At 40.0% G+C, this 25,829-nt stretch overlaps 1 protein-coding gene across 11 annotated transcripts in view; it reads left to right on the top strand.

The window, feature by feature from the left end:
* Window positions 1–25,829, top strand: part of TLN2 (talin 2) — a 565,589-nt gene that overhangs the window by 529,832 nt on the left and 9,928 nt on the right. For all 11 annotated transcript variants that reach the window (XM_072612946.1, XM_072612883.1, XM_072612950.1 and 8 more), the window contains 5 exons: window positions 9,406–9,511; window positions 10,710–10,834; window positions 22,979–23,104; window positions 25,300–25,362; window positions 25,459–25,641. In XM_072612946.1, the coding sequence (XP_072469047.1) occupies window positions 9,406–9,511; window positions 10,710–10,834; window positions 22,979–23,104; window positions 25,300–25,362; window positions 25,459–25,641 (603 nt within the window). The remainder of the gene's footprint in view (window positions 1–9,405; window positions 9,512–10,709; window positions 10,835–22,978; window positions 23,105–25,299; window positions 25,363–25,458; window positions 25,642–25,829) is intronic.

Consider the following 25,829-nt stretch of genomic DNA (forward strand, 5'->3'; position numbering starts at 1 on the left):
GCCATGCCCGGTGCCTTCTGATTATTTTCTTGAAGAAAGTAGCCATGGTATATGAGCCTTCTGTATTGTCTACAAGTTTTTGGCCTCTCTTGAACCATGTTTTCTAATATTTTTCATCCTCCTCACCTGTTCCTCCATTTGCCTTGAAGTCACTGAGTATTAAACTATATGTTAATTTAATTTGAATGTTATTATTGAGTTCTTGGGGTAGGTATTAATGCAGTAGCTCGAGAGCTGAGCCTGGCCTCAGGAAGACTCATCTCCTTGAGTTCAAATCTAGCCTCAGATACTTGCTGTGTGACCCTGGTCAAGTCGCTTACCCCTGTTTGCCTCTGTTCCCTTATCTGTAAAGTGAGCTGGAGAAGAAAATGGCAAACCACTCCAGTATAATTGCCAAGAAAACCCCAAATGGTCACAAAGAGTTGATTGTGACTGAACAACAAATTGTGTTCTTGAAAAATTGATATATCTTTTCATCTTCCACATTTTTATCATTCTCCTTTGTTATCTCATCATCTGTGTCATGCTCCCTAACTGGGGATATTGGCCAAGGCTCTGTCCTAGGGCACCTTCTCTTTTATTTCCCTACTTTCTCTCTTGTTAACCTCATCAGCTCCTGTGGGTGTGACTCTTCTTTATGTAGATGACTATATAGACTGTTCTCTATATAGATAACTATATGATGATTCCAGCCACCTCACCCTAGAGGTGAGTTTCAGTTCTGCATCAATTGCCTATTGGAGACTTTTCAATCTTGAAGTCCTGAAGACATCTTAGACTCAGCATGTCTGAAACTAAATCCATTTTCTTTCACTCTAGACCGTACCTTCTTCCAAATTTCCCTATTTTTGACAAGGTAGCCATTTTTCTTGTAGTTCCTCAGGTTTCTAATCTTGACATTTTCCTGGACTCCTAAAGGTAAAGGAGAAGCCTATGGAGAAAAGACAAAGGAAGACAAAATGTTAACCTTATGAGAAGATAAGACATGAAGTATCAACCTTTTACTCAATAACAAAAGACATAAAATTGCTTCTTTTTAAACTTCAGTCTTTACAGAAAGGTTAGCTCCAAGTCGTTCACTGGAGCATACAGCAACTCCTTTAAGTATGCATAAGTAGAGAAAGTAAAGAGAACCTTAGAAATCTGTTCATTCACGGTCAACAGCAAATAAACTCTTTAAGGGAAGGAACTATATCTTTTGTCTTCACGACTCCAGAACATAACATATTGCCTTGTGCATTCTTTTTTCATTTTTACCACAACTGCGATTTTATTGACTTAGGGAACTCCCAATAAGCAATGCATGAGCAGCTCCTCCTGATCAGCTTAAAAAGTTCAAGCCCTGACTTGGGACACTTGTAGATCAGGTGAGAGTCACACAACCAGAATCTGTCAGAGGCAAGATGTGAACCAAGGTCTCCCTAACTCTGAGGCCATTTGTCTGTTCTCAATGCCAGTTAGGGCTTTACCCCAAAAGATATATCTTTTAACTAATTTAAATATATTTTGTATTCCTATATATGTTCATATTGCGCACTTCCCCCCCCCCCGAGGGCATCGACTATTTGATTTTTTTTTGTCTCTATGTACTCATCAACTCATATAGTGCCTAGTGCATGATAGGCGTTTAATAAATACAGGGCATCCCAAAAGTCTTCGTGCAGTTTTAAGCCATTAAAAGCTTAAAGAACTTATATAAGCTCTTAAAGCTTATCCTAAAACCATACTAAGACTTTTGGGACACTCTGTATTTGCTGTTTGATCAATTTATTTTCTTTAGTCCTATTTTTACCAACTGTTCCAATGTAGAGGAAGATTTGGAGATGGTAGTACTGCATGACTGATATCTCTACATCGTTACAGGAAGAATAGACCTGCTGGTACAAGGAATGGGTTGTGGTTTCAGGGAGAAGTTTAAAGTTGTTGAACAGGCTATATAATTTTCTAAATAAAATCAAACCCTCTCTCTTGTTTGATTCTGAGCCAGGTTCATTGTCCATTTAAAGTGGCTGCCAGGAATAAGTACATGTGTGTATACATATATACATACATGTTGATTTTGGCCTTTGTGTCATCCTTGTGTATGTTGCTTTCTCTTCTTTGACACTGCCATCACCCTGGTGCAGGCCCTCATCACCTCATACCTGGATGATAAGAGCTGCTGGTAGGTCTGCTTGCCTCAAATCTCTAACCACTCCAGCACATCCTCCTCCGCCCCCCCCCACGAATATGTATATATGTGTGTATCTGCATATATACATATATGCACATGTATATGTGCATGTTTGTATTTACACACATGTGTACATGTGTATACACATACACCTGTATATACATGTAAGTATTGTATATGTAGATACATATATGTATATATTTACCACCTAACCAATCAAAATTCTGGTAGCTATTTTATAACAACTTCCATTAGATTCCCCTTTTTTCCTCAGTGATTTTAGTGCCCACCTCAAAGTCTTTATCTCTTCCCCAGTTCCTGCCCTCGTACTAGGGAACTTCAGCAAACACATCGATATCTCCTCAAATATCCTAATCTCCTAGCTCCTCAGCTTATCTTCTACCCACCTCTGCCATGCACAAAGATAGTCATACCCTCGATCTTAACATCAACTACCATATTTATGAACTCTGAAATTTTCTTTTCTGATCAAAGTCTCATCACTTCACCTCTTCCTCTGCCTTAACACCTCAAATCTTGTTCTTTGTTCGCAGTGTGACCTCTAAGTTCTAAAACCCTCAATTCTTTCCCAGAACATCACCCCTGCACTAGCTACACTCTCGTCCCTTTCCCAGCTTGACACCTTAGTGAACCAGTTCAACTCTACACTGCCACTTCTCTCAAACTCCCTTACATATGCCCAGTCTTGTCCAGCCAAACCTCACCCACCATCTTCTGCCTTTGCCCCTGCATTGTTGACAAAACTCAAGAAAATTATGAAATTGTGCTGACTGGATCCACTACAAATTTATGCTATACAACCTCAAATTGGATCCTCCCTGATACAAGGGAATCATCTTATACCTCCCTAATTAATTCACTATGCCACTTACCACAGTGGTTCTTCCAAACTTTCAAATCCTTCCTCAAACCTCCCATGATTCCCTATCTCCCTTACCCTCTCAGCTGAGGTCTTTGCCTCACATTTTACTGAAAAAATTGAGACCATTTACCAAGACCTCCTTCTTCTCCACTTGTCCTCATTTCTTATTAATCCGATACCTTCTGCCACTGTCTCCTTCATCCCCATCTCAAATGTTGAGCTATTCTTTCTCCTGCCAAGGCAAATTTTTCTACATGTGCAAGTGGTCTCATTCCATTCCATTTTCTCCAACAGATTGTCTCCTCCATCATGTTTCCTCTCTCATTTATCTTCAATCTCTCCTGTCTAGTGGCTGCTTCCTATGCCTACAAACATGCCCATGTCTCCTCCATCCTCAAACAACTCCCACTTCATCCATCCATCCATCTATCCCTGATATCCATCATCCCATATCTCTACTATCTTTTCATGGCTGAATTCTGGAGAATATTGTCTACAATAAATGTCTCCGCTTCCTTTCCTCTCACTCTATTATTAACTCTGCAATCTGGCTTTGAATATCATCAGCCAAAACTGCCCTCCCCAAAGCTACTAAATATCTCTTACTTCCCAAATCTAATGACCTTTTCTCAATCCCCATCTTTTTCGACCTCTCTGGAGCCTTCAGCATTGTGGATCATAGTACTTTCTTTTCTCTAGCTTTCCTTGACACTATTCTCTCCTGGTTCTCCTACCTATTTTACTTCTCCTCCATTTTCTTTGCTGGATCTTCATCCAAGTCATACCTATCTATGGGTGTTCCACATGCCTAGTGTGTGTTCATCCTTCGTTGCCGAAGAAGACCATGCCATCAGAGACATGATGACATGACTTGCACTTGACTTTGTTTTGAGGGAGGGAGGGCTGTGCAGGTCACCAGCCTCACTTCTCCTCCAGAGCCATCTGAACCCAGTGACCAGATATTCATCAGGATGACTGCAGATGACCCAGGATGAGGCAATTGGGGTTAAGTGACTTGCCCAAGGTCAGCTCTGTCCTTGCCTTATTCTCTTCTCTCTATACACTGTTTCACATGTGATCTCATCAGCTCCCATGAATTCAAGTATGTCTAGGCTGATGATTCTCACATCTACTTATCCAGCTGTAAACTCTGCTTATTACTCAGCATGTCCAAAGCTGAATTTAAATGCCCCCTCCCCTGAAATCCTCCCTACTTCCTAATTTTCCTGTTACTTTGGAGGGGCCACCATCCTCCTAGTCCCCAAGGTCCCAACCCAAGTACCATCTTTGACTCTTCACTCTCTCTTACCCCCCACATCCAATCTCTTTCCAAGTCCTATCAACTTTACCTTTGCATCATCTCTTGTATACGACCCTTTCTCTCCTCAGACTCAGGCTTCATCACCTCAAGCCTGAATTATTGCAGTAACCGCTTGGTTTCCCAACCACACATTTCTCCCTGCTTCACCTCCTCTCAGCTGCCCAAGTGATCTTCCTGATGTACATGTCTGACTATATCTCCCCACTTGCCTCTACTCAATAATTTTTCTATCACCTCCAGCATCAAATATAAAATCCTCTACTTAGTATTCAGTGCCCTTCACACCCTAAACTCTTCTCACCTTTCCAATCTTCATGTAGCTTACATCCCCCGACATCCTCCAAATATACTTCTTATTGCCCTGAGGTTCAAAGATACCTCTTTGTGTAGCATTTTGCCCGGCCCGTTTGCTGTTTGACTTTAAGTCATAGAGAATTTAGATGATAGGGCAGCCTGTAAGCTCATTTATAAACATTCAGTGAAAGAATCCATCACAGTCTCCTGCAATCAGAGTCCAGCATTTATGCACAGCCATAGTATGTGACCCTGAAGTGGCTTGGGAATCACCCCCATTTCCACCTGCAAAATGGTCATTCCATTCTTTTCCTTCCATTCAAAATCACCTCGCTCCCAGATTGTGCCTGTGAAGGAACATTAATGGAAAAACAAACTGTTTCATCCTGCTTCATCCTCAAAATCTGACTGTTTACTAGAAATTTTCTCCCTTGCTTCAAGTTCAGAATATATACAGAAGTGATCTCTTTCTCTCTCTCTCTGTCTCTCTCTCTCTCTCTCTTTCTCTCTCTTTCCCCATCTGTCTGTCTATCTCTCTCTCTCTGTCTCTCCGTCTCTCTCTCTCTCCCCCCATGTGTCTGTCTCTCTCTCTCTCCCCATGTGTGTCTCTCTCTCTGTCTCTCTCTGTCTCTGTCTGTCTCTGTCTCTGTCTCTGTCTGTCTCTCTGTCTCTGTCTCTGTCTCTGTCTCTGTCTCTCTCTCTCTCTCTCTCTCTCTCTCTCTCTCTCTCTCCATCTGTCTGTCTCTCTCTGGCTCTCTCTGTCTCTCTCTGTCTCTGTCTGTCTCTTTCTCTGTCTCTGTCTGTCTCTCTGTCTCTGTCTCTGTCTCTGTCTCTGTCTCTCTCTCTCTCTCTCTCTCTCTCTCTCTCTCTCTCCATCTGTCTGTCTCTCTCTGGCTCTCTCTGTCTCTCTCTCTCCTGTTTTCTCAAGCATCATTCTTTGTTCCCTCATTGGTCTCTGAAGCAGTTTGAGTGCAAGGGGTTTTTCCTACTCTTCAACAGTATGAATAGTGCTGGCTGATAGAGCACAAATAGGTAATATCTTTTTAAAAATTCTCTATATTAACCATGCTTCTGGGAGGCCTGGCTGTTCAGATCAGGCAACCATAACTAAGGTGCCACTCTTCTTCAGGTAGCAGGGCAGCCAGGTGGTGCAGTGGATTGACTGCTGAGCCTGGGAATCAGGAAGACCTGAGTTTAAAACCAGCCTCAGACATTTACCTGTGTGACTCTGGGCATGCCACTTAACCATGTTTGCTCCAGTTTCCTCATCTGTAAAATAAGGAAAATGAAATGGCAAACCAATCCAGCATCTTTGCCAAGAAAACCCCAGATAGGGTCACAAAGAGTCAGACACAACCAAAAAACAATCAAATGTTATTCTAGTAGGAGGATGTTCTCTTGGAGCCCAAGGATTTTCCAAATGACCACTTGGAAGCTCACCTTGCAAACCCAAACCTATAAAGAGATGGTAAATATTACAGTTGGTGTGAGTTTAGAGTTATTTTATTGTCTTTTAGTTTTTAAGAGAAAAATTACTGTCTACAAAAGAATGTGGAGTTGCTGTATTGTTTTAATTAAAACAAGTATACTTGGAAGGAGTGGGGATTGGATATTCCATTTAACTTACTGCTGAACAAAGTCCTCTAAGGGATTTTTACAGAAGTCGCAAAAAATTGTGTTTTCCTATATATTTTATTTTACACATTTAAAATCAATATATTGAGAAGCAGTCCTTAGACTTTGCCAAACTGCCAAAGGGTCTAGGACCATAAATGCTTTAAAAATGCTGACTTCTTCCCTTTCTGACAAGGGCGACTCTAATCTTTTCCTTCTACCTCTCATTATACTTTGGCAGCTAGATGGCTCATTGGGTAGAACTCTGGGCCTGGAGTCCTGAGTTCAAATGTGACCCCAAGAAACTTACTAGCTGTGTGACCCTAAGCAAGTCACCTAATCTCTGTTTACCTTAATCCACTAGAGAAGGAAATGGCAAACTACTCCACTATTTTTTGCCAGGAAAAAACCCCCTGCACAGTACAGGCATCCTGTGGTCCGTGGGGTTAAACAGAGTAGAACATGACTGAACAACTAAACAATAGTGACTTGTACTTCTCTGACTCAGAGTGACTGTAATATTGAAGATTCTGATTTGAGAATACTCAGTGAGACCAGTGTGGGAGTCTCTTGCCTTTGGAGTCTAGTGCTGCTGGGGCAGGCATTGTCGATGTATGTAAGTCTGATGTCCCCAACGAGACTGTAGTGTCCTTCAGAACTGTGTCTTGTATTTCTCTGTTTCTCCACCCTGCCTAACATGGCGCTTACAAGGTACACAGTAGACAATAAATATTTACTGTCTCTTTGATCTTTAAAAATCATGGATTTTAGAAAATGTAGGGTTATAGATTCAGAGTTAAAATCTAACTCCCTCATTTTACACATAAGGAAACTGAGAGCCCAGAGACATCAAATAGCTTGCTCATGGTCCCATAATATGTAGCATGGCTGGGGTTTGAACCCAGGGTGTATGATTAAAACTCCAGTGGTTTCTCCACTTTACCACACAAGAATTGACCCAAAGAGTTGTCAAGCATGAAAAAATTGGACAGTCACAAGGACTTCTGATGCCAGCTCAGTAGAATAGAATAGGAACTCATAGCATTAGGGAAACTAGTTCTAACTCATTATGGTTTAAAGGAGTAGACCCCTACTGTTCTAGTATTTTTGCAAAACTAGGCTCAGAAATCTTAATATAATTTGGCTAAAGGACTCATTCAACTTACTGATTGCTTGTTGTCTGTATAGCATGAGCTGGGCTTAAGGATGAAAGTGGGGAAGTGGTTGAAGAAATAATATCAGTCTCCCAAATCGAGTAGAACAATTGTGGGAGAGCTCTTTGACTGGAATGGAGTCATTATACCTGTACAAACTCTCAACTAATAAAAGGAAATGAAGAGGGGGTTTATCTTATTAAGAGAATCCTGAATGGTTATTTATAACTACACATGTCTCATTAAAGTTGCAGATCAAGAGCAGAGTGTTGATCTAAGAGAGAAAAAAAATTCCAGGATATATGTGTGGTGTTAAATTGCAACAAATCAGTAATATGTAGCCTCAAGGAATGCAGGATGAGATAAAGAGGTTACACCTTGCAGAGGTATAAACAACTGTTAATGGTTAGAAGTTTCTGTCTGTAATACTTGTGAAACATTTTAGTGTATTAGGTTGGTGATCAATCTTGATTCTCCATCTTGTGACTTGAGTTAGTAACCTAAAGTTTGAAGGCCTTTTGATTCCACTTTACCTAAAAGTTGGAGACTTTCCTCTTCGGCATCTTCAGCCAAGCTAGAATCGCGGGATTATGGACTATAAAGCATATAGATAAGGAAGGAAGAAAGGGAACAAGAGATCGTGACTTGGTGTTCCCAAAACCTTTTTGGTTTTTGCAAGTTGAGTATTTGCAGTAGGATGATTTGACTGTGTTTGTGCTGTGCTAATATAAGAGAGGTAATTGGTAGTCTTAGGACCTAGTGGATGGAGGGGGGAGGGAGGGTAGGATGAAGGGCCCAGAATCCCATAAGTCTAAAGGGCTTTAGGAAAAGCCAAAAGGAATGCCATGAAAGGTGGGTTTGATTGTCTTTCATTACCCTGCACCAAATTGACAACATTAATTTCCATTATAAGAAGGTTTTTTTGTCTTTCTTTTTTGTTGTTGTAGCACAATGAGTTCACAAACAAGAATGCAATAAACGAAAAAGCCTAAGTATCATCTATTCATTTCTTCAGTTCTCTAAATCTGAAGATTGCCACTGTGAATACAGAGGGAGAGACTGAGGAATGAGTGAGTTTAAGAAAAGGAGTCTGAAAATCATGATTTAATAGAGTAGAATTAGGACTTAATCCTTGGGTAGAAGATGGAAACCAGGGTTCACATTATATTAATTCTAGTGACTTCTTTGGGGCAGCAAGGTGGGGCAGTGGATAGAGCGCTGGACATGGCATCAAAAAGACTCATCTTCCTGAGTTCAGATATGGCCTTAGATACTTACTAGATGGGTGACCCTGGGCAGGTCACTTAACCCTGTTTGCCTTAGTTTCCTCATCTGTAAAGTGAGCTGGAGAAAGAAATGGCAAACCATCCCATGGTTTTTGCCAAGAAAACCGCAAATAGAGTCAAGAAGAACCTCACATAGCTGAAATGACTGAACAACATTAATGACTTTCTTTGATGGACTGGAGAAGAACTCAGCTGAAAAAGGTCATCTGACCTGGAATGGAAAAAGAAAGAACTAGTAAAAAAAAAGAAGTCAACCTTGAATAAACATGTCAGGATGAAAGCAGTCCTCCCTTTTTTTAGTCATCAGAATTCTGCCCCTTCCTGTTTCACCTCACCTCCCTCCCACCAGCACCCTCAAAAGATCATACTGGAAAGTCTGAGATTGTCATGCTTGTGATCTTGGGGATTCCTGACACTGTTGGATTTCTAGGTACGAACAGCTATTAGGGTTAGGTCACACATTTGCTTTGTTGTCAAATATGTGTTGGTGCTTTTGTACTTACCAGTGCCTTCAGTAATGTGTGGGTGTGCGTTCCTTAGAATTTGGATGTGATATGTAAGGAGTTTTGTTTGTTTTAAGGTTCAGACCTTTATCTCATTTGTAAGCTTTGGTCGACATAGGAGTATATTTTCTGTAACATTAACATGTAATCATGCCTCCGATTTCTTTTCATGCGTAGATTCTTCAGAAGCCAACGCCAGAGCTAAAGCATCAGTTGGCCGCCTTCTCTAAGCGAGTGGCAGGTGCTGTGACCGAGCTTATCCAAGCAGCGGAAGCCATGAAAGGTGGGTTTGAGTCTCTATTTATCGCACCCTAGGTGGACAACACTCATTCTCTTCATTAAGAGGGTTGATTTGTTCAGGGCTTTGATTTGGTTATTTGCTAAGATGAAAGAAAATCTACTTCAAACCTTTCCTGAATGTCCTTTCTGAAAGAGAATCTCTTGCAATTAAGATTAGAGATAGTCAAGAAATAATAAGATTGGAATGTGTCTTCTTTTAGGACAAGCCTTTCTTCCCTCTCTTGGTACTGCAAAGAAGAGCCAATTTACAACTCCTTTTCCTATGATTGATTCTGTCTTTTATTCTCTACATGTTTTCATTCAAAGTCTAGGAATAAAAATAGTCAATGGACCTGTGAATTCATTGGTGTAGGAAACTACCAGATGAGGAAATTCCTTCTACTATGCTGGTTGGTCTCTTTGTAATTTGTGGTCATAGAGAGTTGCCTAAAGGAAGGGAAGGTGGAAATAAGCATTTATTAATCACTTGCTATATACCAAGGCCAGATCTGAACTCTGGTCATCTTGACTCCAGGGCCCCACAGCTAGCATGGGTCAGAGGAAAGATTTGAATCCAGATCCATATCTTGCTAGCTTCTAGGCCAGCTTTCCATTCACAATGCCACGTTGTCCCCAAAGACCTGAATTACCAAAATATGTGAGTCAATTTAATTAATTCTGAGTGATGCTTTTCTATCAAACTTCTCTGCACTTGATAACTTTCAGTCTAAATTTATATGCTGTAGATGAAGATTTTATCCCAGGCTTTATTTAGGAAGATGGAAGCAAAGAATTCCTGGGGCTTATCGTCCATATTGCCATCATTTGGGGCCAATTTCCTTCCAGTGTTGAGTTATCTAGACTTCCTAGAACTTTCAGCTGAAGGCAGTAGTAAGATCCCACAGAAAGACAGTCTTGGTTTGTGTGAGCTCGTTTGCTACAGTTCTTTACTAATAACTACTCCTAGAAAACAGTTGTACAAGAAGTGATAGCAAAACAAAGGTTTACCCAAGGTGTCTGTGTAATTAAGTGCTCTCTTTGAAACTAGCAGCATTAAATGAGATGAGAAGAAACTAAATCTAATTCCAGGAGACCATCAGAGTTCTACCACTCCCTGGTCTTTTCGGATGTTAGTGTTGAGTCTCAGCAGTAGACCAAGAAACATGGCTACCAAGAATGATGACGCTTTGGACTCCTTTCAGGTACAGAGTGGGTAGACCCAGAAGATCCGACAGTCATTGCCGAGACTGAATTACTGGGGGCTGCGGCTTCAATTGAGGCTGCAGCTAAGAAGTTGGAGCAACTGAAGCCAAGAGCTAAACCAAAAGTGAGTGTCTATCCACTGTTTCTTCTGTGACATCAACAGAGTAACTTGATGATTCCAGAAATGGGGAGGTGGGAGAGGGACAGGGAGGGCAAGTAAAGCTACAGCTTGTCCACTTCCATGTCAACACTTCTGTCAATAACTTTTCATAGTATAGAATTCCTTCTATCTCACACATAGGAATATTTGTAAAATGTTTTCTTGGGACTGCTGAAAGGTCAGAAGCCACCAGGTTTGTTATGAATTCCATGATTTTCATGAGTTTTTCACAGAAGGAAATTTGATAATGTCTCTATAGAAGGAAGCTAGGCATTGCTGGGTCCATCCTTCAAGTTTAATCCAGAGAGCTCCTGTCCTAAATGAGTCATTTGGAAATGTCTTCCTCCACAAAGGAGGATTAAGAGAATGGAGTTTGAAGTTTTCCTTCTGTTTTAGCTCACTGATAGACAATGGAATTTAAGGTCACATATGTCTGGGTGTGAGAGAGATGGGAAGAGGCGAGGGAAAAGAGATAGAGAACTGCGTTCACAGAGTGAACTGCTTACGTTCAAAAAGGACTATAGAGAGAAGGAAGATCTAAAGTGGAAAAGCTATATATAAATCTATGTCAGGGGTGTCCAACTGGTTCATAGGGCTCCATCATAAAGTAATAACCACTGCCTCCCCACCCACCATGGACAGATCCAACAAAGAATATCTTACTGGTTAAGATAATCCTCCATGTTCCTGTTAACTTCCTTGACTGTGAGGCTTCCAAAAAATAATAAGTAGCTTCTCCGCACAGAAAGGTTAGGGAACCAACCCTGAGTAGCTCAAGAACAGGCCCTCCACTCTTCACAGTCTCTCCAGCCTTTCTCTGACTCCTCAAGAAAAAGGTTACTGACCAATGTAGTATAGAAACATCTCTCACCATTTAATGAATTTATTAAGATGGAAGACCTTTCCCAAAGCACGCAGATTTCTTACAGTTCTCTTCTAAACCAAACAAATGTCTTCCTGACCTAAGGATAAACCTTCAAAAAATAACAATAAATACTTTAAGATGACTTAGTAGTTTAGGATTTTAGTTTCTTCAATTTGTCACGAAATCATATCTCCCCTAAGTGGTTTCCATCCCAAAGAGATTGTGAGATGCCTGGGGAAAGTTATCATTTTTCTTTCAAACTCAAACAGCAAAGTATAAGAAAAAAGACTTCTTAGTTTTCTGGGTTTCTTGAAAATTATCAATTTTTTCTAAAGCTGCCTGCTCTGTACTTTCTGATTTTTTTTTTCCTTTTAAAAAGTTGTCCTTAGTTCTTTTCTGGTTTGGAATTTCTATTTCTCTCCATCTAACTGATACTCACCGGACATGTCATTTCACTTGATTTAGGGAGGATGAGATCCATGGATTTGAATACCATGGCATTTAAGTCTCTATTATGAGCTCCCATTGGTGGCAGTGAGAACAGAGTTCTAGCCAATTGGAAATCATCTTGACAGGGTGGGACAACCTCGACAAAACAGGCCAGGTAATTGCACATGATACCAGGCTACCAGGAAGTTTCTAGAGACTGTTGCCTCTACCTTCTTTGTCCTATATAGAAAATTGCCATGAATCCACAGTAACCTGGAGAAAATGCCTGTCTGGCCTCTGGAGGAGTCCAGTTAACCAATAAGTGGATAAAAAAAAAAATACAGCAGACCAGTTTGAGTACAGATGCAGGTATATGCTACTGTTCCCCTCATATGTCCAGCTGTATTTTAAATTTTTTGCTGTATTTAGTAGCAGCAGTGGATCAAAGGCTGCAGTTCCTTAGAGTCACAATGTTTTAGACTCATTTCAGAAACAGAAGAGAAATATCTAGAAGATCTAAGGTATTAAAAACACTAAATTATGGTAGGAGGAGATGTTCCTCCTTCCTATCCACTAGAAAACTGTTAAAAGTATAAGTTACTTCATAGGTCTCAAGGGAAATTCTCATTTCACCTAGGATGGAGTCCAAGTGATCATTGCTTAGAAAATTTGGTACCTTTGGGTACCCAATTAAGAAAGCTTCTCAAAACTGTAGTTCAGGCTTCTCCCCCGTATTTTCTTTGCAGATGTTACTACAGATGTCACATTTTAAGGTAATGGTTTCCATACCAAAACAAAATAATTTAACTAGAGTCCTATTTTAAGTGGTTGATGTGAGTCTTTGTCCTCATGCTGCATATTTGAGGTCAGGTCCCCCAGTAAGAAGAGTATATTGTTACTGAGGGCTAGCTGTATTTTCAGAGATCCAAAGCCAGTCTCTGCTTTCCAAGTAGATGGTGGGCAACTTTTGATTCAGAGCCTTCCACATGTCTTATGTTATCTACCTAATCATTTTTGAGACACTACTTACCCAAACCATAGTATTCAAATCTGTCTTAGAGAATCAGCTGCTTTTTTTTTGCTTTTCCACTGAAGTCTATATAAAATAAAATATTTTAGCCTAGGCAGCACTTCTTCAACTGTGTGGGTCACTACTCACAGTTTAAAAAATGCTAAAAGGGTCAAAAGTGGAAAAAATTTAAGCAGCCCTGGCTTAGAGAGATTTCCCAAGTAGTAGAAAATAATTAAATGTCCAAAACTTTAAGTTTTTCGTTTTTGTACTCCTTTTTCTATCTCCTTGCTTCCCCTCTCTCAACTCTACTCATCATCTCTCTCTAATCTTTTTTTAAGTTTAAACTTTTTTTCAGAAATATTTTAATAATCAGTTATTGTAACCTTTCTACCTTTAGGAAAAAAGATTCACACCCAGTGTAAGAGTAATGCTCATTTTCGCTATTTATGAGAAGGTGTATTTGGTCTACCGTAATGGTCCCTGAACGTTTGATGGGGGCTAGTGATTGTCATGCATACAATTGGCCACTTCCTTTGATTTTATGAACCACCTTTGGGGAGGCGATGTTGGTAAAATGACTCTGCTTGCCATATTCTCAAAATGCCTCTTTTTAGGGTGTAAAGGTCCTTGACTTGTGAAGATGTTGCCTGCTATACTCCCAGCTCAGATTCTTAAAATTTAAGCATCATTTTTGCATTGGATCTTCAGAAGAGGAACAAAAAAAAAATCCACTTTGCTGAATTTTTTTGATTGGAAATGTGGTATGATGATGGAATAAAAATGTTAGAGAGCTTCTGCATGTGCCATATTGCTAATAGTGCTATTTCCACACTCACAGATAGGCTTATGCCTCCACAGACAGGTAAAGAAGTTGCGTCTGTAGTAGCTGATGGTCATTCCCTGCTGTCATAGTCTTCAATTCTGTGTCCATTTTCAAGCTCAATCAAACCTGGATGCCTTTTCTGCAGGCCTCTGTGTGATATGTTTGATATATTAGGTTGTTATTTAATCCAACTATATATCAAACATATTCCTACAGTGTCCTGCCCTGTCTCCGGGGGTTCATAATATAGTATTTAAGGCAACAGGGAGGAGTATTTTAAGGTCACAAGGATATTTAGAAGACTTCATACTCTCATCCTTATATTATGTTGTAGAAATATGGAATATTCCATTCATTTGGGTTGTACTTGGGAACTGTCTCAGTGTTGCAAGATTTTTTATTATGGATACAAATCACATAATTAGCAGAACTTCCTCAGGAATTTAGGGTTCCGGGGACCATATTTCATAGATCTGTGCAATAGCAAATTCTCAGGGTTGTATCCTCAGTGACAAAAAAGGTAGAGTAATCCAACTAGCACCTTCTTGCTTCAAGTGATAAAGGTCACTATTATAGCCACCAAACACAAGCAAGTTTTTTCCTTTCTCCATTTCAATTCATCTCCAAGGTGTTGCTGTCTCCAAATTTCAGCCAGAATATAAGGGGATGAAAAACATCTATTTGCCCTATGGTTTATGTTGTAGCTTCACAATGACAGTTTGATGAGACTCTTCGTAGTATCTTAGAAGCTCAGATTTGGAAGGGACCACAGAGGTCATCCAGAACAACCTGAAAAAGGGGCAGACTCTAAGAAGTTTAATAAAAATTGTGCAGCATTAATAATGGTTCATCCAGTGAGTTTCCTAGGCTGGCATAGCTTACAGTTTGGTAGCCCTGTTACTAAGCAGAGGCTGACAAACAGCCTAATCTGTTGTAATTGAAAGCTTAAGACTCAGATGTTTTATAAATTTTCTTTTCCTTGTACATGAGTCTCCTTGAAATAACTTTGGGTCCCATTTCTTTCGGAGAAGGAAGCAAAGTTTTTGTTGTTCTTCAGAGTTAGCTTCAGAATTTATTACTGCTATATTATATATAAAGGGATTCAGTTTGCCAATAACAAAACAGGATGGGGAGAGATGATTTTTTAAGGGAAATTTTTATAAGAATTTTATGTATTTGGGTAGCAGAAGTGGCAAAATCAGCAGTAGCATATATTTAGGGACATAACATCAGATAGAAATATTCTCTTAACTTTTTTCACCACCCAAAATTATTTGGTCTAAAATGTGATCTCTACCGGGCCTCTCAATAGTATGTATTCTTGGCTCTTCCTGCTTCCTGGTATAGAGGATAGTCTTTCCAAACTCCTTGAGCCCCGTCGAGACAATAATAAATACCTTATTTCTTTAATTTTTTTTAAAAAGAAAATTTTAAAACTTGTCTACAGTGCTATGTTGCCGAAACTTAAATCCATCTTCATTTCATCAATAAACAACTTCCTTGAGCTTTTGTCACTTGGCTACAGTCATCTGGCCAAAGTCTTGCTATGAAATTCCTTGAGCAAGTGGTTATCTAAAATCTATGCAGTGCATTTTATTGGTGAGCTGGTTTATTTTTTCCTTTTAATTTAAAATGAACAAATCAAATTGAGAGAACCCTGAGGAAAATCTGTTATTTAAAATAAATTACCTTTTTTTTTTTTTGGTATCCTTAATGCTTCTAAGGTGAATGAAAATAGCTCAAGTAGGAGGGACATGTTTTGGAAAAAGCTTTCCTAGTGGTTAAGTTATAAACTGTCACCTCACCTGAAACTTTTGTACCTCTGCCTTGTTCTCATTGGTATTAGCCAAGGGGTAATATTGAAAGGGGAAGATAAGATGTTTTTAGAACTCAGGTTAACAACATGTATCCCAAAATTTGAGACTCCCAATGAAGTGACTGTCAAAATCTGTTAGCCTAATGACTGAAACAGTTTTGTCATCAGTGACTGCTCCCCCAGATGTATCCAGGATTAATCTTCCATGAGCTTACCAATATTTTGACTTTTTCCTCTTTTAATGATTCCACTCCACCTATTTAGATATGTTTGTGCTTTCTTTTGAAAGCAGAGTCAAGTCATTGAAGAGTTGTACTTCATACAGAAATTCTACACCTCCAGGTCACATTAGAATTACCCTTGATTTTGAAAAATATGAATATAAAAGGCATAAGAGTGTTTCATAACACTACCTCTTCAACACATCGCCTAAACCTCTTTCCCTGAATCTTCCAAAGTGGCCTCTATAGAGCCAGGTTAGTTTAGGGAAGTAGAAAGACCCTTAGGAGATTCTTTATTCTGTAGCCATGGGATAGGCTCCAAACTCCTTCAAGCCTGGAGGGGGAATTTGGGACAAGGTTAAGATTTTCTAGGAGCTAGAGAGAACCAACCAATTCTCCATCAGCCTTCCAAATTAGGAATCAGCTTATGTCTACATAAGATTATAGAGAACCAATTATATTAAAATGTCATTATCGAAAAGAAATGTTGAAGTTCATTGGTTCCATGTCCTCTGGGCTATATTTAGTTTGGGTTTGGGGTACAGGCCCTGGGTCCCATGGCAGGTCATATACTACTCTGAAAGTGAAAAATGAGGAAGAGTTGGATAGAGGTAGGCCTCCCTTTCCCCTGCAGACTTCCAACCAGCAGGAAATATGATTTAGTTGTTTATATATGAGAGTTCTAGATGTTGTCTTCTTTTTTTTTTTTTTAGGGCATTTAAATATATGCAAAATATTCACACTTTTTAAATAGACCAAATCCTCTTTTTTAGGGGCGGGGTAAGGAACGGGTGTGAAGGATACAGCCTTATTTTTCATAGCAACTATTTGTCAGTACAGCTAACTGTGCTTATAATACTGAAAATTCACCTGACCCATAAGACAGGAACATTTCAGTATACTGACATAACTGAGTCTAATTAGACTTCAACCTTTATGTCTTGCTGTCAAAATAAAACAAGGATTCCTTACTTGAAAGGCTGTATAATAAGCTGTTTTCCTGCCTAGTTTTGTATCAGCCAACTATATAGGAAGTGATCATTGTTTCTCTTTGTCCAGCAACAAGGCTATGCCTGGGCATAGGTACAAACCCACTTGGGTAGGGTGAGTGGGTGGGGCAGAGTACCGGGACCTGGGCAGCATCTTCTGTTTATCCTGCCCTAGGGATGCCTCCAGCTGTGAGCAAGAAGAAAGGCAAATTCTTTAGAGCCCTGATTCAGTAGAGATGTGTGGAGTAAAACAGCAAGGGGAGGGTAAAGAAAAGTCACAGATAGCTCAGAGGGTTCTTAATTTACTAGCATTGACATCATCCTGTGAGTAACCTGGAATAGCTGGATGAAAGGACAGGGAGGAATTTTATTAACACTGAGGAAGAGGGATGAAAAATCTCTAAGAAAGGAAATACTTTAGGGGTTTGACTTAAGTAGAAATCAAAAAAAAAAAAGTACCTTTTATTTGCTGTTTCAACCAGGAAAGATGAATATGAAAATCACAGAATTTTAGGAAGGAAAAAGACTGTAAAGCTTATCTAGCCCTGTAGTCTCATTTTCTGGATGAGAAAATTGAAACTCAGGGAGATGAAGAGACTTAAGGTCATGAGATGAGACAGCTGCAGAATCCGTACTGAGATCCACACCTCCTTACTCCTGAGCCACACCCTGTCAGAGGAGCAAGCCACCCCCAGGGAGCAGCTGCCAAACATTGCTGCAAAAGCTGGGTGCAAAATTTTGCATTACTTGATGCCTCAATTATTTTCCATTTCTTTCTATTTCCAGTTTTATTAGGTTGTAGTCAGAAACTACAATTAGCACCTTGATTGTTTAGATTATATTGTTAAAAAAAAAAAAAAAACAGCCCAGGGATAAAACATGTATCTGAGTTCCAGAGCTGAATTACAAGTCAAACTTGAAAACCCCCCAATTAAAACAAACCTATATAATAATGAGCTTTTAGTACACTTGAGAGGCAGAGAGGTGGGAGAAGGAACCAGAGGTGTCCATCATTAGAGACAACCTCGATGCTTTTCCATCCATGGAACGGAGAGAGCTCCAGTACTTGGTGAAGTAGGTGGAGGACTGATCTCCAAGAGAAGCTAATTTCAGGAGGACAGAAAGTAAAGTAATAATGCAATCTTACCCGTATTGGCCTACTTGCCCCTTATTTTTCAAGCAGAAACTGTCAGAAGTGAGAGTTTCTTGATCCCATGGTCCTTTGGATGAGTAGATGACATATCTTTTTTGTGCATTTTGTCATTATTAAGGCAGAAATAAAGCAACGTTCATCTTGTTTTCTTTGGGAAAACGAGGAAATTCCCTTGTTAGTTTTCCGGTGGTAAACTTGCCAAGATTAAGTAAAAAAAAAAATTTAAAAATTGTACAGTAATAAAGGATGTTGTGCATGTACATATTTGCCAGCTGAAGACCTGATTCCGAACAACGAAGAAACAGTCACTACATTCCTGAATTGTGCTTCTCTTTCTACGTTTCTTTCCCCAACACTATTTAAGTAAGAGTTCCTTCTTCAGTTGTAGCCTTTAGGAAATGGAAGTATGTCTGCATTTATACAAACATGATTAAATCCCAGATCTTGGATATCTTAAAAGGAAGCTTTAGACTCAGTCATATACTTTCATATGCTCGGAACCTTCAGTAGGTATGTAGTGTGTGGAGTTCACTACAAAATACTATTGACTGTGAATACAGTCATTAGGACCTGTATGTGGCCAATCCTCTTTTCCACATCATGAGCACATTAAAGGAGCCATCATAGTTACCACTTTGAGAATCTGTTGCCACAAGTATAGCTACTGCCCACATAGGTCCTACAGAGTTTTGGAGAGCCCACAAAAGATGCCCTTCCCCCTCTCCCAAAAAAAGTACCTGGTAAGGACATTCAGAGGAGGGGTAGGGCAACATTTTGGAGTGCAACCCCCTTTATAATTTTTGACTAGATATGGAAGGAGAGAGGAAATTTTAACTTTCACCACTGCATGTCAGCAGTTCCTTTGTCTCACAGTCTGTTCAATGTGCATACTTTCATTACAGTTGACAAAAAGGCATCTGAAATGTTTATAGATCTGCAAAAAAAAATAGCCCTGGCAGTTAATAATATTGGGGGAGGGGGGGACATGGATCACACAGATTTAGTACCCTTTAGGCAAATCTTTTCTTTTTTTTCTTGTATGTCTCACTTTTTCATCATTCATTCATTCATCTATCTACATGATTTTTTTTCATTGTACCTTTTTTTCCTTAATACTGGTCACTTTCCCTGAACTCCTCCTCCTCCTCCACTGCCTTTGAGCCCTTCCTTCTAACAGACAGTAAGGTAGCCCGGTCTGACAGTCTATACTATATCCCCTATCTGTAGTCTCCAGCTCTCTAGTGAAAGGACAAATGTGTATTTCTTTGTCAGTTCAATAAGCCAAAGATGTTTCGTTGCATTTGATCAGAATGCAGCTGCTTTTTAATGTTAACCTATGTTCCTGTGCATATTGCCCTCTGGGTTCTTTATTCATTCTGCATCACTTCATACAAGTCTTCCCATGTTTCTCTGGCTTCCTCATACTCATTGTTTCTCATGGCTCATATTAAGCGGGTTCTGGTGAGTGAATATTTTTTAAATCAGTTAGAAACAAGGAGTGAATCTGTTGGCATAGTAATGCTCATAACATGTTGGAGCTCATACTCTTGGAGCACTGCCCAGGATACTGAGAAATTTAGTGATCTGTCCAGATCACAGAGCCAGTGTGTATCAGAGATGAGACTAGGATGCAGATCTTCTTGATGCTGAAATGACCACTATCCGCACCACAGTGCCACCTTGAAATGGGTTATCCCGTTTAAATGCAGCATTTTTCTTCCTTTTTTTTTAAGTCCCTCATGCAACCCCAGCAGATAAAAGCAATTGAAAAGCAGTCTTTGATCAACTAGTTAGCTTACTTTTATATGATCAGTCACAATAGATTTTCATTTAAAGCAGATTCATACAAGAACACCTTGACTTTTTTTTTTTAAGGTCAGTTCTTCTTAGAAACTGGAGCTCAAGGTTTTGTTGGTAGTTGGGGGTTATTTTTAAGTCTTGATTTTCTTCTACATCTGCGACTAGAGCTCTACTCAATAGTCATAATTCAAATAAAAAGTCTAAAATAAAACATTAGATCTGGAAGGGAACTTAGAAATAATTTGACCAAACCTCTGTATTTAAAAAAAAAAAATGAGGAAATGGAAGCCCTGAGAGTTGAAGACATATTTCAAGGTCATAAAGTTCGTTAGTTATAGGACTCAGACTCAAATCCAGATCTCCTGACACTTAGCCAATATTCTTTCCATTATACCAAGGGAATTTTGTTAACATTCACCTCGTTAGCCTCAGGATACTAAGGCTTACCCACAGTGGTGAGTTGTTCTTTTAACAAAGTCACTCATCCTTTTTGTGGTCCTTTCTTCAGGCAGACCTTTGTAGGATCCACCAATTCAGCATTTCTTCTCTTTTTCCTCTCCTTTCCCATTAGTATATTCCATTGGCAGTTATCATGAAAAGGCTGCCATTCGTGGGGAATAATTACTTTAAGGGTAACCAGGATCTCTATCAAAGCCTTCACATTCATAAACACTGAACTAAAAAGTTCATGATGGCATTGGGACAGCTCCCCCAGCTCTCAGGCAAGGAGTCATACACCACATAGGAGACTTAAGTGCTTAATTGATGTATGCTTTCAGCAGAGTAGGTTTAGATTTACTGATAAAACTGTCTTCCAGGCAGATGCACAAGTAGACATAGTGCAGGTTTCATTACATGGCTCTAAACAAACCCCAGTTAATGTCTAATTATCTTCCATTCTACCTTCCCTGTTTGACCATCTGAAGCCCTTAAAAGGGCAGCAGTAGCATCAGTGGCTTTCTACAGATTACCTTTTCAAAACAACCTTGAGCTATAGAGTATGTACTGTTGGGAACAAAACAAGGGCTGGTCAAATAGCATGATAACAAATGTTATTGGCAACCAGAATTTCAGTGCATCAAAAAGATTTCTAATTGCCCAGGCAGAAGGACATAGATTTCAAGCATTATTTAATGACGTAAGATGCCAGAGCAACAGAAGAAGTTGGAGGATCTCTTAAGGTTTGTTATTTAATAAGATTTGATGTTTGCTTAATTTGCCAAATTCACAGACTTGATAAAATTCTGCATCTTTGGAATTCTGTGTACTCTATATCTTCTACTGGAAGCTAGTACTATGCCCCATGTGTACTGGGAATAATATTTAAGAATGCCTAAGAATGTTGTTAAATTGAATGGATTTATCATTTGGCTAAAAGCTCATAGTTTGGGAAAATGAACTCTTCTGAGCAGATCCTCAGTTGTTCTTCTGTTACACCAGAACACCAGGATAGAATGAATAGTAGACCAGCAGCTTGGGTTCTAGTCCTGGCCCTGCCTTGACCTTGCTGTCTAACCTTGAACACATCACTCTTTCTGGACTTCATTTTTCTCTTATTCCAGATGAGTGAGTGGGACTAAGTGATCATTTAAGGTCCCTTCCAGTTCCAGCATTCCGTGGATTTCCCAGAATCAAAATGTTCTGATAGACACAGTTCTCCCCTTAGATGAATTTCCTAAGCACCAAAAAGCAAACTCCTTAACCTTGGTGATTATTCTTTATACAGTAGAACCTTCATATAATATAATCCTTAGGGTCCCATGTCATAGAACCATATTTTAGGTTAGATTGTTTTGTAGTAAAGTCCTTTGAAAATTCCAGTAGTAACTGAACCACCCTACTTCCACTCACTTAGTGGATGGGAGTCCAGGCTGTCTCCATCTTAATCTGAATCCCACACCCTGGTCAGGCATAGCTAGCAGAGTTCCAGGATAAGAAGGACATAACACATATCCTTGCACCAAAATCTACCTCCTGATTCTTAGAGGTGCCCCTACCTCCTGCTTTAAGGAATTGTTTTGCTTTGAAATTTCCCTTTAATTATATTGTAAAAACACAAGTTAGGCATTTTGCTGGGGTCAGAGTACAATTGCTAAGGGCACAAATGGACAGAACGGTTACATTCATGTTGATATCACCAGTTATGTATGATTTGAATTGTTTGCAAGTCTGATTTTAAGGACTGACTGATGAAGCCTCCCAACCTGCTGCATTAGGCATTTGGCAGTGATTCTTGGCCACCCCTTTGGTCAGGTGTCTGCCACACCTTCAGCTTCCCAGGATACTATGTCATTTGAACTGGAACACCTTGTCTCTGTCTTGTCAGATGATCCAGTGACAATATGCCTAGGATCATAGCACAAAATTAAATTGGGCAAAAGTGACATTTGCCTTGCATTTCAAGTGACATATCCCCAGGCTCAGCTTCTTTCTATGTGATATTTTATACTTTGAAGCACATTTGGAAAGGTTTTCAACACTGTCCTGATTGTGTCCCTGGCACTAATTGTGTTGCCAGTGTGGGTTTTCTTTAACACTCACCCGTATTTGGTTTTCTTTTTTCACAATGCAGCATGAGAGATAGCCATCCTCCCCTTATTCTGGGCCCTAGAGAGAGTAGAAGCCTCAGGAACATGACCTTCAAATTGTACCCTAGGACTCATGTAGTATCTTATTGGAAAAGCATGTACTCAGAGTATATTATTCAATGTAATTCTGTGCTTTCTGTTGTAGTTTGGTACAAGGAAATATGGCTTTTAGAAATATGCGTTTTACAATCTGCCCATCTTTGAAATATTTGCAGTACCTGCCAGTGGTCAGCTCTTACTTTTTTTGTACAGATGTGCACAATTCAGATGGCAGAGAACTTATACTCTACAGGTGTGACTGTTTTACAAACAATAAGGACCAGTAATGGAAGAGACAGCATGGTGCGGGTTGCCAGGAACAGCCCCCTCATGCGTGTGAACTACATATGACAGTGTTCTCTTTTCATTATAGCAAGCAGATGAGACTCTGGATTTTGAAGAGCAGATCTTAGAAGCAGCCAAATCCATTGCAGCAGCCACGAGTGCCCTTGTCAAGTCAGCTTCAGCTGCCCAGAGAGAACTGGTGGCCCAAGGAAAGGTAAGTGAGCCCAGAATGGGCAAGTGGTAGAAAACTGAGGAATGGAAAAACATTTGGAGAGAGGGCCGGAGTGATCCAGGGTAGCATTCAAAATAGCTACACTTTACGTCTTTAGTTATCGAATTGCCAGCCCTGGTCTAGTTTGGCCTAAAACTGTGTTTATAGAAACCTGACAAACATAATTAAGTATTTGGATTCCAGGCCTTCCAGCTGCTCCTTATTAAGGAAGGCATTCCACTTTAGAATGGAGAGACAGGTCCTGGACTAAACATGAATATTCCCATTGTACCATTGGACTATTTGAGTCATAAACAGTCTTTCCTTTTCCCTTTGTGCGTAGCTGACTATATAAGCACCAGAGCCAGGGAGCTCGTACAGTCAAAAATGCCATTTTGCCTATTCTCAGTTCCAAACGGTGTCATTCATTCTGTAGCATTTGAGCTCCATTGGAGTCCTATGGAATGAGTGACCAACGTTAGAGAGATAGTTTTCTTCTGAGTTTGTTGTTGACATTCAGCTGTTTCTCCGTCATGTCCAACTCTTCATAACCCCATTTGGGGTTTTCTTGGCAAAGTTACTAGAGTAGTTTGCCATTTCCTTCTGTAGCTCATTTGACAGATGAGAAAACTGAGGCCAACAAGGTTAAGTGACTTGCCTTAGTAAGTATCTGAGTGCCAACTGTCCTAATGACACTTTGTGTTTCAATCAAGGGCTTCTTCAATGTGAGTCACCTGTAACTACCCATTCCATTCGGTCTCACCACAAAATAGTACTTCTTAGTTCTCCTTTATTTGGCCTAAGGATTATTAGTTTTGCTATCTCTTCAAATTCAATTGCATGGAAGTCAGGGGTTTTTTGGGGGGGAGGATGTTGTTTTTGTTTTTTACAACATCTGTTAAATGAGGGGGTTAGTTTAAATGACCTTTAATATTTCCTTCAGCATTATGATGCTAGATCCCCTTGTATAACAGTGTAGAAGAGGTAGGGTAGGATAGAGAGGGCCTTAGAGTCAAGACCTGTGTCCTGGCCTACCTCTGACATGGGTCACTTTGGGACCCCCAGACAACCATCTGAGGCTGTTAATTGCAGAAGTAACTGCCAGTCATCTTTGAGAGTTTTCTGTAAAAATGAAACCACAGATCCAGTCCAAAATATGAAAAGCTTAATACTTTTAATAATTATATCCTGCTTTAAAAAATTGTAGTCTTAAAATGTATAACTTAGGTGGCAGTTGCTCCTATCCAAATCCTACCCACCCTAAAGCAGAATAGCATGATAAGCAAAAAGCAAAGAAATGAAAATGCCATCAGAAATGTGTGTCTGTGGATGCACCTTCCCTTTTTTCTTAATAGCAACTCCATGCAGTGCCCCCTGGTGTTTAAGTCTTTCATCTCTGAAGTCACCTTAAAGACTGTGATTCCATTTGCACTTTCTCCTAAAGGTCTCCTTTGACAGTGCAGTGGGATCCAGCCCCTCCATATTTCTAGGCATGAGCCAAAATGCAAAAACTTTGCATTGCCACTAACCTTCAGTGTGCCTGCCTAGAAGGAAAATATGTCCCCAAAACCTCGCTACAAATTCCCTTGTTTTTAAATCTCTTGTTATAAAACCAAGCTGTCTTCAGGCTTTTGTTCCCCTGACGAAACTGCCTGAATTTCTTGAAGACAAGGAGTCATAGGAGTTTATGAACCACAAGACAAATCATTTTTCTTCTGAGACATCTGCCAGAAAGTGATGGTGCCGCTCCTAGTAGCTAGGGAGATTTCTATTTCCCTCATCCCTTGAAGTACGGGGACTTTGAGGCTCGCACTTTTCAAGGGGAGAGAGATTGTCAGAGGAAGTCAATAAAAGACTGTCCCCACCTATTAAGGGTTCCCGGAGCCTTTCTTGGGAAATTAGTATCTGGAAACTAAAACAAAGTTACCCTGAACCGTTCTTGTCTACTCTACGTGGTCCAAGTGGAGACCAGCTGGGATCTGCTCGGAGAGCCTTTCATGAAGCATGTCGGGTCCTGTCTGAGAAAGGGCTTTCTGTTCTCATACTGACGCTATTTCTGGGTTATGGTCCCATGTGTGATTGTAAATTAGTTTGCTGTCTTTCTAGATTTAGAAGAAGACAGAGGACTAAAAAGCATATGGCAAGGGAAGGGTGAAGTGATGCTTTCTCATTCTCCATATCTCTGAATTGTTCTCTAGGTTGGCGCAATCCCCGCCAATGCTGCTGACGACGGACAGTGGTCTCAGGGACTAATCTCGGCTGTGAGTCATTGCCTTCTCCTCTCTCTTTGCTTGCTTTCTGAACTCTTTGAGGAAAGTTAGAGAGCTTCTTTTTTTTTTTCTGTTCACAATTGCCAGGCCAGGATGGTGGCAGCAGCAACCAGTAGCCTGTGTGAAGCTGCCAATGCCTCCGTTCAGGGCCACGCCAGTGAGGAAAAGCTGATCTCATCCGCCAAGCAAGTTGCAGCTTCCACAGCTCAGTTACTTGTGGCTTGTAAGGTGAAGGCTGACCAGGACTCGGAGGCCATGAGGAGGTTACAGGTAGGAGCACCTTGTGCTGGGGGATGGGTGGGCTAGCGCTCCTCTGGCCATTGATGTGTTTATGTAATAAGACTTTGTTCCACAAGGGCATGCAATTATATTATTAATCAATAGAGTTAAATATATGTATTGATTACATATAACATATTTATATAATTATATATTAATTAATATAATTACTTGTCAAT

This window comes from Notamacropus eugenii, chromosome 1 (assembly GCF_028372415.1).
Source record: "Notamacropus eugenii isolate mMacEug1 chromosome 1, mMacEug1.pri_v2, whole genome shotgun sequence".
Lineage (NCBI taxonomy): Eukaryota > Metazoa > Chordata > Mammalia > Diprotodontia > Macropodidae > Notamacropus > Notamacropus eugenii.